This window comes from Filicampus tigris, chromosome 21, assembly GCF_054856515.1.
Source record: "Filicampus tigris isolate MCC_2025a chromosome 21, RoL_Ftig_1.0, whole genome shotgun sequence".
NCBI classification, from domain to species: domain Eukaryota; kingdom Metazoa; phylum Chordata; class Actinopteri; order Syngnathiformes; family Syngnathidae; genus Filicampus; species Filicampus tigris.
In genome coordinates, this window is record NC_141237.1 from 13,460,217 (window position 1) to 13,479,544 (window position 19,328).

The window sequence follows — 19,328 nt, forward strand, 5'->3', positions numbered from 1 at the left end:
GTTCATATTACATTAAAAATGCGACCTCTGTCTTGTCTGCTGAATGAAAACATGATTAGGTAACAGGTAGAAATAAATACAGTATTTGGTGGAAATTACGAGGCGAGGCTTTATTGTCTCATTTCATGGAGACAGCACTAACGATGACGTCACGTCATAACCGTGCGTAAAAAATCAATCCATCTGAGCCGTGGCTGAATTACTACGATCGCCATAAATGTCCACTTTATGCTTCACGTTTCAAGTGGTATTAAATTAAAGTAAAATATAAAGTCAATCATGTTACTCAAAACAACTTTGCAGATTCGATCCCCCTGTTGCCAGCACTGTCTCTCCGCCTGCGCGGAGCGCATCTTGGGAGCGTCAATGTCGTATACAGTATATGCGACCTGGCCGTTCAGACCACGAACGCATTGGAAAAGATTGGATACATATCCGATCTAGGACCACATATGAAAGCGGCCCAGGTCGCATTTGAAAAAATCGGAATTGAGCCGTTCGGACTGTCATAAAAAAATCAGATACAGGTCGCATATGGCCAAAAAAATCTAATCTGCGTCGCATTTGCCTGCGGTGTGAACCTAGCCTAACATGGTGCTAGCGAATGAGACCCTGCTGGACTGGGAGTCGGTACCATTACTCATTACATTATTCATAATAAATGCCATGTATTGCATTGGAAAATGTTTCAGAAATGTATTTCTCTTTCAATTGTTCACCTTTATTTAGTCAGTTGTTGTTACATCAATAGAATTTAAATTAGCAAACTGTCCTGAATGTTTGGGCTAAAATAGCTCCTAAATACACACAACATTTGCATTTTAAACTTTGAATTCAATATGTATTGAAATTCAAGTGTTCTTCCTTATAGACTAGTCGGGCAAATTAGTCGAAATTCCCATCCCTAGTATTATCAAACTTAAGTGTGGACCAAACCAACTGGTTATGCACAAGTTGCTCTTGTTAAGGATCCTTACAAACAGCACTATTTGGTTTAGGTTACCTCTATCCACTTCAAATGGCAGATCAAATAATTAACTACTACCCAAAACAACAAAAAGGGACTGACTACTTTCTCTTGTTGTAGCGTATTATGAGGTTTATTTGGATTGGGACAGCAGTTGTCCAGGATCCTCACTCGAAGCCAAAGAATCTGAAATACTGTTGACTCCTAGTGGAAACGGATATAAACGTTTTAGATGTATAATCTATAGTGGATAACATCCTCCCTGTTATCCACCATCAGATCAGCACATTGTTCAGTGACACTCCCAGTTAGTGTCTGAATGGATCACATCATCTTTCCACCTGCACGATCCATCAGCAATAACACAACCCAGATAGCGATCACTTCTGGTATCCAGCCAGCTTTGTTAAATTAACTGGGAGTGTGGGAGAACAGTGCGTTTTGCAATACTAGACATTGACAGAAAAGCGCATATTAATAAAAACACATCCTTGGCGGGTGGCTTGTTTGATAAATTCAGTCCGCTTGCAGGATTTCTCACACCCTTGCCTTGTTTGTTCTTCTGTCCCTCCGCTTCCTTCTTTGGCCGTGTTGAGAACCCACTTCAAATGGTGCCGACTACTTTTTCTGCCTGCTTCGCACTCAAATAATTTCCCCCTCTTTTCGTCGTCATCTTCTTGATCTCCAAGGCTCTCTCTCATTTCTCTGTATCAACATCAAACGACGATCTTGTCCAAAGACTCCAGAACAGCACCCTTCTTGTCATCACCTCACTCCTCGTCTCTCTGTTTACTTTGGAAATTCATCCATCCATTATCTGTACCGCTTCTCCTCACAAGGGTCGCGGGGCGTGCTGGAGCCTATCCCAGCTGTCTTTGGGCAGTAGGCGGGGGACACCCTGAACTGGTTGCCAGCCAATCGCAGGGCACACAGAGACAAACAACCGCACTCACAATCACACCTAGGGGCAATTTAGAGTATCCAATCAACTTACCATGCATGTTTTTGGAATGTGGGAGGAAACCGGAGTGCCCGGAGAAAACCCACGCAGGCACGGGGAGAACATGCAAACTCCACACAGGGAGGCCGGAGCCGGGATCGAACCCGCGACCTCTGAACTGTGAGGCGGACGTGCTAACCAGTCGACCACCGTGCCGCCACTTTGGAAATTGTTTTAGAAAATACATTTTGGGAAGAAGGCTTATCCTACCCCATTAGTAGGTGATGGCTTCCAGCTGCGCAGTGTAGCATATTACTGTGAATAGCAATCTTCGAAAACAACTTTTGTCTGTGATATAAATCAGACAGTTAATGCACTGTTGGCTGCGTGTGCAGTCGTGCTGCCTACATGGTGGCCTTGGGTGTGTGTGTGTGTGTGTGTGTGTGTGTGTGTGGAAAAACTGAGGGATGATGTTTTTACACCACAATCAAGCCCATTTGCAAACATTTAAATCAAAACCTCCCAAACGCCAGAACGGCATTTTGCGGATTTCCATAACGCAGCATATTTTTTCTCTTGCTTTTGTTCAACACTAAGCACATGCCAGGTCTCCACATCCATTTTCAACCTGTTAGTTCGCTTAGAATACCGTATTTTTTTTCTTTAGTTTTTCATTATTTGCACACACTGGCCACAGGCTCTTTTCTGGCTTGCGTTCTTCCACTAGAATTAATTTTTTTCAGCAAACATTCCCCCCAGCGCTTTCATGATAATTGAATGATTGAATGAATAATAACGGTTGTCCCTGCCCAATCTATCTGGACATAGAACAAGACCAGCCGTAAAAGAAGGCAAAGTTATGATTAATGGCTTTAATCTTTAGTTTTTTTTTCTCCTACTAACAAAACCTAATGTTCCACCAAGAACTGATTAGTGCAGTGTCATGCATGACTCTGTGGTCCAAACGAACAAAAAAATTCTTCTGCCAAAAATATCATGACCTTACTACTAGGCAACCATTGGAAACTCTAACAGATAAAAGATGTAAATTGTAAATTAGTGCGATTCACAGGCGTACTGATGAACTCCTAAAAACGGCCTAGAGAGACAAATAGAATTGCTTTTTAGTTACCACCATCAAGCACAAGCTTTAAATCACAAAAGCTTGATTTCCTCATTATTCCTTGTTGTTGTTTTTTTTTTTCAATTACAGTGATTCCAAAGAAAACTTATTTTTTTCCCGTAAGTGTAACATAAGTGACAAAAAGTGTAACATATATCCAGCATGTCAAACAACAGATGCCCAAATCGAACATAATAAGTATAAAGGTTTTTATAACAGAAAGAGACCACAACAACAATAACCAATAAATTATACAACTATTAAACGTTACATAACTTTTTGTTGGCTTTGTCTGGCTTAAAATGACAATTGTTTCACTTGACCCTTGTATGCTTTTCACTGCATAGTGAAGTCTTAAGTGTCCAATTCCGTTTTTTTTAAACTGCCTTCAAGTTAGCCATATTTGATTTGCTGTGTTGACTTTTACTGAGCACCTGCATGCAAACAAAATGCCAACATTGGCCAGCAACAAAACAGAAGAAACCAACACAGTATTTACTCCATTGGCTTCCAATATTTTCCATATTTCTTGATCTATTCACTTCTTATCTACCATATTAACACCATATTTAATGTTACTTTTTTAAATTAGCATTATTATTACATGCGAGGTGGGATGACCCACACATTTCGCCCTCCTCTAGCTCAAACAAACGTATGTGGTTGATTGTCACGGGCCGGCTGCCATCAGCCAGACGTCAGCGCACCTCATTGGGAGGCCGGTCTGCGTCCATCTTGGAGCACAGCCACCTCCGCCATCATTCGGCACCCCTTTGCGTGTTTAAACTCTTAATGGAATTACAAATTGGCACGCCGTGGTTTGATTTGGCGCAGTCAACCCCCACCCAGCCGCCCTTTAGTGGTGCTAGTCAGTAGAATATCTTTGCTGTGAGCAAAATCTGTCACTGTATGGTAGACAAGTGCGAGAACACATTATTATATACGTCAGCCGCTGTTGTTAATCTTCCATTCATCCATTTTCTATTGCACTTACCCTGATTAGGGTTGCGGGTGAGCTGGCACGTATCTCTTTTGGGTGAGAGACAGTGACTACGGTGACACACAGTCAATATTGGGGTTAAGGTCAAAATTCCGATTTTTGAAACATTCAGTAAAATCCGTTTACGTGCGTGAGTAGACAGAGGTACGCCCGCATTTGAATAAACCGATTGAAACGGCGACCCGCGGACGTCGTGACGCAAATAGACATCATTTCCGCTTGTTACTTGCTACCGTCAAGAAAACATATATTCATGTCACGCACCACGGGAATAAAGCTTGAATAAACCGATTGAAACGGCGACCCGCGGACGTCGTGACGCAAATAGACATCATTTCCGCTTGTTACTTGCTACCGTCAAAAAAACATATATTCATGTCACGCACCACAGGAATAAAGCAGTCGCTTTCCTCCTCTCTGCTTTTGTATTTCTGGCGAATTGCGCACCAGACAATACGGACTTATACACACGTACATATGTGTCCATATACACACGGTGTCATTTTTGCCATAGAGACAGAAACTGCTGTGAAAACGCAGCAAAGGAATTATTGTATTCAAGTTGGGCTACAGCGAAGATGCCGCGTATACAAGCACTTCCTGTACTACAAAGACCAAGATTCCTTGCGGTTGCGCATGCACAGAGTGTCCCGTGCATTCGGAATATTCCGATAGACGTCTACATGCGCACATATTCGGATCAGAAACGGAGTATCCCAGCCGTGATATTCAGAATTTGAAAAAAAACAGAAGAAGGGCATATTCGGTTATTGCGCACTTTTACATGGCTTTTAAAAACCCGAATACTGCCAATATTCGGGTTTTAAAAGGTTTATTGGCTGCATGTAAATGTAGTCAGTTTAAAACCTGGATCGGTGGTCAGGGCATCACAGGGCACCTTAAAACGACCATTCATGCTCACATGAACTCCTATGGACAGTTTTCACTGAAGCTAACATGCATGTTTTTTGGAATGTGGGAGGAGGACCGAGTACCTAGGAAAACTAACGCAAGCACGGTGGGAGCATACTCCACACTCGTACGCCACACTGGCAGGCTAGCATCGAGTTTTGAACCTCAACTTCCAAACGTGCTAACCGCTTGTGCAGCCGCTGTTAATCTTGCGGCTAGTTAACGTTGTACATACCTCATCCAGCATGCATAATAACTATATCTGTAGGATTATTGTACGTATGTTTTGCTTTTATTAAAAATTCAACCATAATAATAGGGTCACTTTTACTTTTTAAAATTGCTAGTTTTAGCATTTTCAACTGCGGCATTGCTTTACAATGTACACAGTTCTTCCAATTGACTACCCTCATCACTTCTATAAATCCACTAAGTTAAGGGAGCACAGTTTCTCATTTAATTGAGACACTTTTTTTTTTTTTCTTCCTCAAGTACCAGCTGTGTTTACCCTCAAACTGCTACCATTAGGCATAGTGAAAGGTATATTAACAGTGTGCTTAAAACACTCTTGACCCCCGAGGTCTCGTCTGAAGTGGTTCGGCGAGGATCTCTAATTGCTCCTCACCAACAATGACAGCATTCCTCCAGCGAGAAGGCTCGTTTATTACATGTTGTATAGTCAAAAGATATTTCTTTTTATCTCGACTCTGCTCAGTTTGCCCCAGCTACTTAGTCCTGTATGTACAGTATGTGATGGATGGTTCTCCGTGTGCATATCAGTGCACCTAATACAGTGTACAGTTTTTGCATGGCATATGGGCACTGTCATTGCATTTCATTTCCTGCATGCTCTTCAGAGGAAGAGGCGCATTTGAGGTGGAGCCAGCTTTTGAGGCCAAATGTCAGAGGTCGTTCCACATTAGTGCTGCCGATCAATCGCGGGCCTTGCGTAACTCTCCTCCTCCTTTTGTCTATAAAGGAAGTGGATTAGAGACTGGGACCTGGGATGATTAGTTAGGCCTGTTTAAAATGCATGCACTCGCAGATGCCTCCGAACATGCACTCCAACACACAGGTTTGTTGTTGATGCTCGTTAGTTCCGTTTATACCAAATCATTACAAATAAGCCGATGCCATGGTCCCTCACGGTGACATATCCAAATGCGGGCGTGGAAATAATCAGGCACTTGAAAGTATTCCGTCAGCAAGACACCATGAAAGCAAGACCTCCAGGTGTTGATTGGTGACCTGCCAAATTTTGCTGTTTTCTAATCCAGAATTTGGCTGGTAGCTGGAGCCATGTGATGTTTATTTATACAGTCAAACATCACATAGTGTGTCAGTTGGCACTACGGACCCACAACAGCAATGTTCCCAGATTAAATTCACTTAATGAGCCAAATGGTGCTGACAAAAAGCATAGGAAATGAAGACCTTGACTGCTTTGTGATTTGTGAAGGGTGGGCAAAAAGAAAGCAAATAACAGGTGACAGTTTAATAGTAAGGTTAAGAAATTTGGTGAAATAAACTTAAAGGGGAAGTCAACGCAAAATTATTTTTTTCAAGAATATGTTCCATGCAAGCCCACTAGTTGAAACACAGCATTCTGAAAAATGTTCGTTTGTGGAATAAGTGTTAATCCACTCGTTTTTAGCCATCTCTGGGGGCGGCCATATTGTCTTCTGTCGACTGAAAATGACATCACAACTGCTCACAGCGACCAATCACGGCTCAGATTCAGAAAACAGGTCAGCCGTGATTGGTCGTTGTGAGCAGTTGTGATGTCACCTTCAGTCGACAGAAGACAAAATGGCCGCCCCCAGAGATGGCTAAAAATGAGTGCATTTTGCTGCTTAACTTATATTCCACAAACGCAAAATTAATCAGAATGACATGTTTCAACTAGTGGGCCTGCTGCGAACAAAAAAAATCTTTGGGTTGACTTTTCACTTTAAAGAATTATTGTTTCTGTGAGTTGAACATCTCAACGGTCCATTTTTTTTTTTAGCATTTTCCAATTAAGAAGATGCATATCTGTGCTGTCTATATGTAACTCTCTGGTTATCTCTTGATCATGCTCCTCAAGAAGCCAGGATAATTTATTCCATATTAAGCTGTCAGGAAAGTCTTTCTCTGCAGTAACGTTTTACAGTATTCATGCCTTGCTTGTTCAACACGTAGCATTCCACAGTTTAGCACTCTTGGCCAGTCTTCCCCTCAACTCTACGTGTCCGCACACTCATGCATGCAGGTGTGGCTGCTATGGCCTGTCTCATGTTCTGCACGTACCATTGCTTCCCATCTCACATCTCAACTATTTCTTTATCATCTAATGAGCCCGTGTGTCTTCTTGCGTAAATGGCTGTGTGTCAGTCCGGGTGCATTCCGGGTACTTTTCCACTTATGCTCACTCAACTCAATCACACATAAAATACCTCTGGAAGCCTTCAGCCACAGATCATATACTGTACACCCACCTGTACGGCCGTGGGGGGGTGTCAGACATTTCTTGACTGAAGGCGGTAATATATTTTAATTCCCAAGCCAGTGAGAATATAAATAAATATGCTCACACTGCATATAAATCTTTTTTTTTTTTTTTGCGCCACAAATGTGTTTCCACATTAATGTACAAATGTCATAATAGTAAATGTGGATGTGGAGCCGGTTCATCTCGTCACTGTGCACAATCCTAAAAATCTGAAATTCTGCCACGCTGAGCCAAGGCATTACATAATTTCCAACTGGCTATATTTTTATAAACCTGCTATCACTTATATTTTTTTTTATTACTTTTACTTTTTCACACTTAGTAAATCCTTGTCGTCATATAAATGTACCTGCCAAAGTAACGTGTAGCTCTTGTCTATTATGACTACTGCTACACTCTAAAAACAATTGGGTTAAAAATAACACAATTTTGGGTCAAAAATGGACCAATCCACTTTTTGGGTGATTTTGAGCCACTTTCTTGCATTTGTTTTGTACAAAACAGCCCAATTTTTGAGGTTGTTTTGTACAAAACTACCATTTTTGGGGTGTTGTTTTAGAAACTTGGTTTGGGGTTAGGGTTGATTGACCCAACTAGTGGATAGGTCCATTTTTGACCCAGAATTGGATTATTTTTAACCCAACTGTTAGAGTGTATGCTTGGTGTCCGAGGTTTCAGATTCCTCATCGTTAATTCTGCTTTGTATTAAGATGCGTGCAGCTTTACTGTGCACGTAGACCCAAAACACACAAGAGAAATCCATTGGGAAGTTAGGGCGGCAGCGAAGCAGGCGGTTTTTCCAAAGCACTTGATCTCGGGAGCAGACTTCCCCAGAGGAGCATCCTGTCATAACACTCCTGATTGCACAGTATTCAGAATTAACCTTTCAATGATGGGTCGCCAGTGATGTCATACCCGCTCAGTCAACCACCCGCATACACATCCTTACACGCAATGCCATCTATGTATGGATATGCGTGCAAGAGTGCGTCGCAAGCATGTTTTCCCGCCAACCGATGCTACTGCTTCATCCTTTTGTCTTTGAAATGTTGCAGGTGCAGTACAGCGATGCGCAGAGCGGCAAGGACTTTGTTACCTATCTGACCCTCTCTCCTGTGCAAATGACTTTCCACGGCACCGGGAGCACCCTCCAAGCTAGCCATGACCAGGTTTGTTACGCTAATTTGCAAAAAAGTAACACTTGCTCATAAAAAGCTAATCAAGTAATGATAAAACACAAAATACTGCGTCATTGTCAAGTCATTTCTTTTCAACCCATTTTTTTCCCTTTAGAATATTATGTTCACCTGTTTTGTGAAGCTGAGCCATGATTGGTCGTTAGCTGAGCCCTGAGCAACTGTGATGTCGTTTTCAGTTGACCGCAAGTGACAAAAATGGCCGCCCCCTGAGATAGACAAAACCGGGTGGATTTTACTACGTAACTCATATTCCCCAAACACAATATCTACCGGAATGCCATGTTTAACCTAGTGGGCTGCATAGAACATAATATTAAAAAGAAAATGTTTGGTTTCACTTCCCTTTAAGATGTTAAATATTATAGTCATTTACCATTATTTACAAAACACTGATACACTTACATTAAGGAAACTTAATTATATTTGCACTGACTGGCCACAACATTATGAGCACCTGCACACTCTAATGATCTGGATATTATTATTATTATTAATATTATTATTATTGTTATTATGGTTATTATTATTTACAGTAATTATAAAGGAAGAGCTGATAGAAAAGGTCTGCCTTTATTATCTTAATAATGCTCATTTTTTAAATACAGTGGTATTTTTGCAATCTGTATTTACGTGATTTAGTAATTTGCATGGATGTAGAACTGCACTGCATCGTACTATGTGGTATATTTAACATATTACGAACATGTCTCAGTCCACCATTGCAACTTGTTAAATGAATACTTTAGTGACAACCTCAATCCAATTAAACATTTTTATCGTTGTACCACCAGCATTTTTTATACAGCTTTTGTCTCATTCGCTTCTATGCCAGTAGTGCTAATTTTATGACTGTTCAACACATAATCAAAGTTGATAGAAAGTTAAGATGAATATGTTAATCTTGAATTATCAACTCGTTCACCCCCATTGACGTATTTATTTGTCTTTTCACAGTCCGGCCATTCAATCCCACAAATGTATTTATATTTTTTTCAATCGTTTGGGTAAACGAGCGTCTGAAAATGTCTGGCAATGAATGAGTTAAAAACACACATTTGTAATAATATTCTTCAAATTTCAGTACTAATAATCGGTAAATGCTAATTGTCTGTATATGTGTCGCTATATCTAATTTACAAATGTAGTTTACATTGCTATTTAGTTACATTCCTTTTTGTGCCAGTAAGACTGTCGTTTTTTGTGTGTGTGTGTGTGTGTGTGAACTTTATTGGGGAAAAAAATGTAAAGAACGTCTTCACTTGCGGTGTGCCCTCCACATTTTCCCTCCTTTTTTGGTTTTCTCACTGCAACACTCTCCTTGTATTCAAAAATGGAAGTCTTTGTCTTGTGTTGCCCAAGCAGAAAACCACTTGCTTACATTCTATCATCTAAACATGGGACGCCCCTTTGTTCGGCAGTCTTCAAAGCTTTAATAAAGGGCCGGCCCTGTTCTGAATGGGACAGCTGACAGGGGGCTAGTGCCGCCGCCGCTAAGAGAGAGCCGAGCCAATATAGGCCAGGCAGGTCTGCGTCCTCTGGACCTGTTGTTGCCAGGAGCACTGGGGCATGACCGACTGTTAGCGAAAGCCTTTTCTTTTCCTCTTCTCTGTACAGTGAAGAGTGCGGCCACAAAGGGAGGACCCAACAATGAGGGGTCAGCATCAGCAGCCCCCCGAAACATTGACACTTGAACAAAGTAGGCGTCAAAGATTTTGTCCGTTTTCCAAGATGGCCGCGTATGCTTGCCGCCAGCAACGGTCGTCGGTCGGCTGGAGACAGGAAGCTGCCGAGCGGGTCGTAAATCTGATGCAACAGGTTCTTATCGCCACATTTACGTGTATTTTCCCAGGGAGAGAATTATTTCAGCCAATGACTTTTATTGGACTGCTCTGGAACATGTGCGTGTAATAATGGCTGGCAGTAACGAACAGATCCTGACAAACCGCAAGTCTCCGCTTTTAACATTGGATTGAGAAAACATGTTTGCACAAATGTCACGGTGTCATCAAAGCCTTGCATTGATGTGTTACTCTGGCATTAGCATATTTCATCATTTAATGGCTAATTTAGAAATCGGATTTTGACGCGAATGCCAATGTGTTTAACACACGTCTACCGACCAGTGGCGATACCCGTTAAAAAAAAAAAAAAAGGTCTTATAAAAATAACTTTTCCAAGTATAATGTTTTGATGGACACTCTTAACTTTGTGTGTGGTGGCATAGACGCAATGGGTCAGATACAATCAAAGAATTAAGTTAAGGAAGCCTGAATCCGCCCGGCGCTGTGTGAATGCACATCGATCTGTCTGGTTTGCAAATTAATCGTGTCCACGTGTTTCCTGTGCCACGTGTTGGCCTTGGCATGCACTCTTCTTTCTCACACACAAACACACATTTTGCACTTTTGCCCGCACGATTAGATCGTATGAATTTGATTGAGCTTGGGCTCTGTGAGATAAAACCAGTAATGCGTGTCTTTGGATGCCGTTATCTCAATTATAGAAGTCATACCGGCATCTTTTTTCTATACTGAATGCAAATAACACCCCACTGGCCGGAGAAAAAAAAAGTACGCTCCTTAATTTGTTAATAACGCAACAAATCCCTTTCGATGTTAATTCTTCACTTTGTGGGAACGGTTAGCGGAAGCCTGCTCGAATGAGTTTGGTGTGGAGGAATTGGAGGGCTCATACTCCAACCAGATAAATAACTAAATGAATGAATCAATGACCCTCACAAATTCTTTTCTGGATGATTCAGCGACCAACTCCATATTTTATCCATTTTTCAGTCCCTGTAGGATTGAGCAGTTATTGATGGCATCTGAAGTGATTTTTGTCACGATGTAGAGTTATTCCAGGAGAAAAACAACTCTTGTACAAGACATTCGTCCATTATTGCGAAAGCTGTGGCCACGGGTGTTGATTAAATGCAGATATGTCATTTTAACAATGCGGCTATTTATCTACCGCAGATAAGCATCTACAGCCAAAGACATCACCGTGCTTGAATGCCATGATTCCGAGCTTTTTGCAGACATTCTTGAAGGCAATAGTATTTGTTTGGGTGTATTAGAGAGGGTTACATAGCTGAGTCTTCCTGGCCTCGTATGCCATCCGCTCATTACCATCTGCCAAACACATGTGAGCCTGAATCGCGACACTGGCGGAGGCTCGCTTGAAGCCAAAGACTTGTCAACTAGTTTGACATTTTTTAATTCAGCCTGTCTGTGCATTTTAATTATGTTGGTATCTTGGCTTAGGAGTGTCCTAGCTTAAAAGTTTTTCAAGTTACGAGCCATCACTTGGTCTTTTGTTTGTTTTGCTTTGTGTTGCTGGCACACATTTTTGTTGAGAGTGATTTTCAGATACACAACCACACGAGTAATGTGAAAAAAAAATTAGTTTGCAGTAGTGTGTAGCCAGGTGGGTACTGAGCCCTGGGACTAAAACGTCCCCACAGGGCGTAATTATTAAAAACCGGGGTATCGATAATTTTCTATTAACTCATTCACTGCCATTGACGAATTTATTTGTCTTTTCACAGTCCAGCTATTCAATCCCAGGAATTCATTTATATTTTTTTCTATTTTTTTCAAACGTTAGGGTAAAAGAGGGTCTGAAAATGCCTGGCAGCGAATGAGTTAACGGTCTTGAAGAAATTACTCAAATTAATTTTCGATTTGGAATTATCTTCCTCTGCCAGTGTAGCACTGTGCAATCATTTTACGATATGATTCAAAGTATTGTAGAAAAACGTCCATCATGCTATTAATTCGGTACCAGACTTTTTCAGACCCTCAGTGAAATGAAATATAAATATGTCATTGGGATGGAATGAGTTGAATAAAAATGTCCATCATGCCGTATAACCGTATAGTTTTTATACTTTTTTTTTGATGCGTGAGTTTGGTATTGACGTAACGGTGGCAACTCCCACGCCATCCGAGCCTAGGACTGCTCGATTATGAACAAAATATTAATCACGATTGTTTTGGTAATAATTGAAAGCACGATTATTCAAATGATCATTTATTGTTTGGTACAAAGCAAGAAAAATGTTTAAATGTAACAAATATAAAGACAAATACATTTCTTTAAAACACTTATTATGTAAGTTCCTTTTGGACCAAACACAATTTATAAAATTTGTTATAAAATTTTTAAAAAAGGTTCAAGTATGATTTCCTTGTGTATACAAACATAGTGTGTTGAATGTAAATGCATATTGGTTATTGTTTTTTTACGATTATTCCAATTTTGTAATCGTGGAATGTAATAATCGTAATTGTAATTGAATTTCGATTAATTGCACAGCCTTATCTTCATTTGAGTTTTTGGAAAGGAATAACTGTGGTATAAATGTTAATGTTGTGTAGCTGTTTATTGCTCTCATATATTTTAACTTGACCTCTGATTTAAAAGTTCAGGATTTTTTTTTTTTTTAGGCTGATCATATAATCGCCATTTGTACACCATCACAGAACGTCTGTCTCCATAGACATTCTTTATCAGTTGTGTTAAGAACAACATTGGTCGAGCCCATGGCAAGCAGTCATATTTTGATGTCATTTTAACTTTTTTTTTTTTTTTTTTTTTTTAAACAAGGCTCATTTCTGTTTGTTCTCCAGAGCTGAAGTAAGTCTCTGGCAGTCAGTCTGTGGCGGCAGTGGGACACCAGGGGGGCTGAGGCCCACTGGGCTGTATATGAGGTGTCGCTGATGCAACATGAGCGGCCTGCAATCGAAAATGACAGGGGTGACTGTTGTCTCCCACCAGCCTCTCTCTCTCTCGACGTATTTGTGTGTACGGGCTTCTCGTTGCATGCAATAATGTCCTCAGCTGAGCCTCCGCCATCCCTGGGGTCCTGTCTCCCAAATTGTCAGCTGTGGCTGATCAAATTTTCTGCCGCATGAGCAAATCTAGTTGATTTCATTTGACACATTAACGTTGTGTATTTGGGTAGAAAAAAAAAAAAACAACTGCTATCATGCATTCATGTAATGGGGTACGTTTTTGGAGAGTATTTGCTTGGTTTACCCGTGTCACTTGAAATGTTCATCTCGCCAAATGCATCAATTAGCCAGGCAAAGGCTTGGTACTTCATGTAGTGAATTTAAGTCTGTGGAAACTATTGTCCAAATTTAGTTGGGGAGTTTTTAGAAGTCAGGAAACCTACTTTCTGGAACTACGAGTACCAACAATTAGGGATTGACCAATTATCGGCCGGGCCGATTATCGGGGCCGATATTTGGCATTTTGGCAATTATCGGCATCTGCCTTTTTTTTTTTCATTTTAAGGCCGATAAATTAAAAACAGCTTTATTCGTGCTTGCTGCAGCGTGCTTCTCTCTCTTTCTGTTTGCGAGAGGCCCTACCTGCATAGGCAGATTGGCCCGCCCAAAGCACCATCTGATTGGTTACTTGTGCAGTGCGTAATCAGCGTAAAGCTGCGTATGTGCTCCCTGCTCGCTCGCTCTCTGTGTCTCCTGGACGAGCCAGGCACATACACGACGGGAGTCGGCGAGTTAGCAGTTCAAGGTAACGCAATAGACTTTGCCGAAATTTTAGTAAATGTCAGTCTACTATAACTCACTTGTAACATTACTATGAGCCCTTCTATGTCATATAAACACAAGGGACAGTTCTGATCGCCACAGTAAGCTGCCTTGTGGCTCAAGCTAGCCACTCCCCCAGTTTCACAACAGGTCTTGGAAACATGCTTATTTTTCTGGCTAGTAGCTGCGTTGAGGATTCACTTTTATGTTTTTGAACTTTAAAACAAAGATGTGTGAAAGATAAAAATTTCAGTTATAGTGCATTTTTAGAAAACAATTTACTGTAAGGAGATGTTTGTTTTCATTGACCTATAAGACATGCAGCTGAGCCTGGGAGCTCCCTGCACTTTTTTGTGAGACTTTAAACAAAGTTGTCTATTTTTTAAGATCTAGAAAAGCTTTAACATCTAGTAAATCACTAAATTTGTTTAGTAACCATGGGCTCCAAGGCATTTAAACAAAGTCAAGTGTTGGAGTTTTTATTTTTCAGAATTTTGACACCATTTTACCCCATTTTTCCTACCGCCTTGACTACTAATAATCGGTATCGGCCCTGAAAAAAGCATATAGGTCTATCCCTACCAACAATTAACTCTTGGTGCCTATAAAAGAAATGCCAGCTAACCAAAGTCAGCATGATAAATGATCATTTTGAAATCTATAATGGTATAGCATAAAGCTGAAATGGCATTTAAATTTCATATCACCATTACAGTGACGAAAATGACCTCAGCCCAGGATATTGAACAGGGCTCAGCATTAATTATGGCCCGGGGCACTACCAGACTACGGCGGGCCACCCTAAGTTCACTGACCCGAGCCTGACCCGGCCAAAACGAATTTCAGAAATAAATATGATGGAATCTGCATGTTCTTGCTTTTTTTAAAAATCATTTTATATATATATATATATATATATATATATATATATATATATATATATATATACACAATAATTTATTATACTTATTTTCTATAGTCGATTTTACACATATATTCCATTGGGATGGAATAAGTTAAATAAAAAATTATATATATATATATATATATATATATATATATATATATATATATATATATATATATATATATATATATATATATATACTCACATGAAATGTACATGAAACGACACCTGTGGAATCCCTTTTTTTTTTTTTTTTACTTCATGATCTGCTGTTACCCACCGCCTAATTTACCTGGCAACAGTCACATAAGGGCAGTACCGGGACTTTTTTTCTTTCCACTTAAAGCACTGCCTGTAGGTGTTGGTAGCATGTGTTGTTAAGTGAACTTCTACAACACTTTTTTTTTTAATGCAGGAACAAAATACTGTGCTGCTATCAATTGTCAAAACTACTCGTGAATAAGACAACTTTTCAGCCAGCCGGACTTCAAATTCAAGTGTTAACAGCACAGCTTCCATAGTTGTGTATGTCTTGATCTGTGCTGAAAACTCACATGAAATATACATGAAATGACACCTGTTGAAGCCCATTGTTTTTGCTTTGTATATTTTTGTTTATTATTCCTCCAACCACTAAGGGGCGGTGTTTGATTGTGCAATGACCTGAGCCGAAATGGGGGTGGTGGCCAGACAGGTTAAACTTGGGGTGTCACCGATAAGAGAAGGAAGCAAACCATTTTTCCGACGAGCATGTCTTGTATTCTGCCGTTTTTGAATTGGTTGTTGGATTGGTTTTACTTTTGAAGAAATTAAGTCGATCGTTATTTTATTCTGATGAGCGTTCTGTTGTTTTTCATTTTTCCGTCGAGTACAAGAAGTCAAAATTGAGCTAATCACTGCTCTAAAGTGTTGTGGACAAGTCCCTACTGCATCCTTACAGAAACTGTCTCAAAGTTGTAGCCATGAATCGGCAACTGTGTGACATCACTGTCACTGAATTCCTCATACTTAAGAAATCCTTCTGAATGACTGGTCACTTCTCGTTTCCCCGGCACCGTAGACTGGCCTAATGACGATGAGAGCTTGAAGAGTTATTTCTCCAGTCGGTTGTAACGGTCGGCCATGTTTGTGGAGAGTGTTGCCATAATGGATGTCCACCATGTTTGTGGAGGCTTTTTTAGCAGGACGTGACATTTGTCGAAATGTCTCACTGGAAGCATTTGCACAGAGCTTGTGACCTTCATGTTGATCTAAAATGGTCCCACTGGAACATTTTTCTTGCTGTACTCATGTTCCCTTGAGAACATTGCTGAATCTTTCCTTTAAGAGGAAGTCAACGCAAACAATTTTTTTTTCAAGAATGTGTTCAATGCAGTTGAAACAGGGCATTCTGATAAATATTACGTTTGTGGAATAAGTGTTATCACTCGTTTTTAGCCATCTCAGCGGGCGGCCATTTTGTCACTTTCTGTCGACTGAAAATGACATCACAACTGCTCACAACGACCAATCACGGCTCAGATTCAGAAAACAGGTCAGCCGTGATTGTCATTTTCAGTCGACAGAAGACAAAACGGCCGCCCCCAGAGATGGCTAAAAGCGAGTGCGTTTTGCTGCTTAACTTAAATTCCACAAACGCAAAATTAATCAGAATGCCGTGTTTCAACTAGTGAGCCTGCTGGGAACATATTCTTGAAAAAAATATATGTTTGGGTTGACTTCCGCTTTAAGGACAAGACTGGAAGGCTCCACCAAAAGGACCTGGTTGACTCTATGACTTACTTGACATGTTCAAATGGGTCAAGTGATGACGCAGTAGCGTAGAGGTGTGTGCTAGCAGCCGGATTATCCACGGGACCGATGTCTTGGTGTGATGACTACTGCGATGGTCTTCTCAGATCCCCCGTGGAGCACGGGAGAACAGCAGGTGAGCTTGTGTTTGATGTCCTCCTTCCCGACTGGAGTGCAGACGTTACCCCAGGCTGGGCTCCTCTCAGGGGGTCCCGCTCAAGTGTTACCCAACCAGGCAGGCAGCTGTCGGACAGCCTCTCCTCACTGCTTATCTGTCTTCTCTGTCTACACTTTATATGCCCAAACACTGCACCTGGATGGATCCTAAATCATTATACGTGATGAAAGAGCGGTCCCCGTTCTGCAGTGACTGTTCGTGGACATTTTTTGACGTTGGGAGTCACCAATTATCAAAGTAAAATCTTGGAAACACATCTTTTTTGAACATGGTTGTTGATACCACTTTTTGTCTGACCGATACCATGAGTATCGATTCTTTGCATATGCGCCGATACCTCTTGTACTTTGGATCTATAAAACGTCATTTAATACAAAGACAGAAAATGTTGAATCTTTCTTTCTGACGTAGTTGATGATTAGCTGATGTTTTCAAATTGCTGAAGTGTAATGCCAACTACTGCGGAGTAGGACTTACTCATTGTTGGATTTTTTTTTTTTTTTTTTTTTTTTGCCGTAAGTATTGATGGCTGGTATCAGCAGCCTCCATGACTACCTGATAGGATACTGATACCTGATAATTGGTCCTCGCCCATCCCTAGCGTTGAGGAATTCACGCCATTCTCACACATCACTTACACACAAGTTACACATACACATTTAAAAGTTATTCAAATGATAATTATTTCGTAAGGTTATGGACAATAAGTAGCCATTTAGCCGGTCCGATTTACTGTGTTGTTAAATAACAAAGCAAAATAGCATTCGTGTGGTGTGATGGTGGCTTTGCTAAACATGTTTTCAATGCTCACTGTGGCATTGACACTGAGGCGACAGGACAATTGTAGGAATGTTTTGTTAAATCGGTATAAAATCGAATCTCTCTGGATGAAGGTCCATGTGCCCTCTGCGTCTACCTCATCAAAACAACGGGAGACTTTGTTATGGCTGCTTTTGCGGAGAGAAAACGGCACTCCAAAACTGTTACGTTGATTTTCACCCCGGGAGGCTAATCGTGCCAACCCTGTTCAGACCTGCCGCGCCCACTTTTAGTTGAGGATTATGAATGTTTTGGACGTAGCCTGTTTTTTGTTATTTCCAAATTCCCCGCCGTGATGCATGGGTCAAGTTTAAATTTAATGAAGGCGCTCATAGATTTTGGGAGGCGGCAGCTCCCCATCCTTCATCCTAATTAGCTCACATCACACAGGCCCTGAGTGAGCGCTACACCTCCCATGTACTCCCTCAAAGAAGCTAGTTACCTCTCCTCCCTCGCAAGCACCTCCTCACCCAGGGACCTCCACTGTCAGAGCCTCCGAAGAGGGAACTAAGTCAAGCATGCGCTGCACCATCCATCACTCACGTGTGTCTGCGCACATGCCCTCCTCAGGAAACACCCTTCAGACCAGAAGATTAGGGAGTGGATAGGAGCAGTGAAAGAATGATGGAGGAGTAAGGAGATGGGTTACCGATCCAGAAAGGGGCGCGAAAAGGGAGAGGGGGAACTAAGAAAGGAGAAAAAAAAAAAAGTGGAGAGAAATTGATTGAGTGGGGATACGAGAGATTGATTGAGACAGCGGATGATAAAAGGGGAGATTCGAGTGAGTCTTTTTTTTCCCCCAAGTGGGAGAAGAGAATAAACATGAACTTGCCCATTAGGAGACTTGTTGATAGCTCCCAGTGGCCCTTTGGAAGCATTAGCATGTCTATTAAGCGTTGACATCGTGGGCAAGTGAATAAACACACGTTACACACTTGAGTTGAATTGAGCTGGATAGACTGTTAAAGGCAGGCTAACACTGCAAAAATCAGTTGTCTAACCAAGACTTAGGCCTTGTCTACATGTAGCCGGGCTTTTTTAACAACCCGATATTATTTCTTCTTTAGTTTGTAGATCCTAAAATTGGCCCCAGAAATTACGGTGCAGAGGTCGAGGGTTTGAATCCGACCCCAACCTTCCTGTGTGGAGTTTGCATGTTCTCCCTGTGCCTGCATGGTTTTTCTCAGGGTACTCTGACCGCCTACCCCCCCCCCCCCCATTCCAAAAATGTGCTTGGTAGGTTAGTTTCAACCTTATTTTACCTAATACAGGGCTTGAAATGAGTGTTTCACCACTTATTTCAAGGTATTTCTCTCCTTTCAAAAGCCAAGATAATTTTTCTTATTTCAAGAAATCTTACTACACTGGCAGATAATTTCACTTGTTTTTAGTGTGAATCCTCTCAAAACAAGTATTTATTTCTTAAATTTAGACAGTTCATTT

At 41.0% G+C, this 19,328-nt stretch overlaps 1 protein-coding gene across 2 annotated transcripts in view; it reads left to right on the forward strand.

Moving 5' to 3' along the window:
• The window catches only part of stau2 (staufen double-stranded RNA binding protein 2), a 96,759-nt gene that overhangs the window by 55,397 nt on the left and 22,034 nt on the right, over window positions 1-19,328 (forward strand). The window contains exons 13-14 of one of the 2 annotated variants that reach the window (XM_086020305.1): window positions 8,489-8,602; window positions 16,829-16,945. In XM_086020305.1, coding sequence (XP_085876431.1) covers window positions 8,489-8,602; window positions 16,829-16,921 — 207 coding nt within the window. In that variant the 3' untranslated portion in view covers window positions 16,922-16,945. Of the gene's footprint in view, window positions 1-8,488; window positions 8,603-16,828; window positions 16,946-19,328 lie in introns of those variants that run through there. The other variant, XM_086020304.1, reaches the window with a different exon arrangement.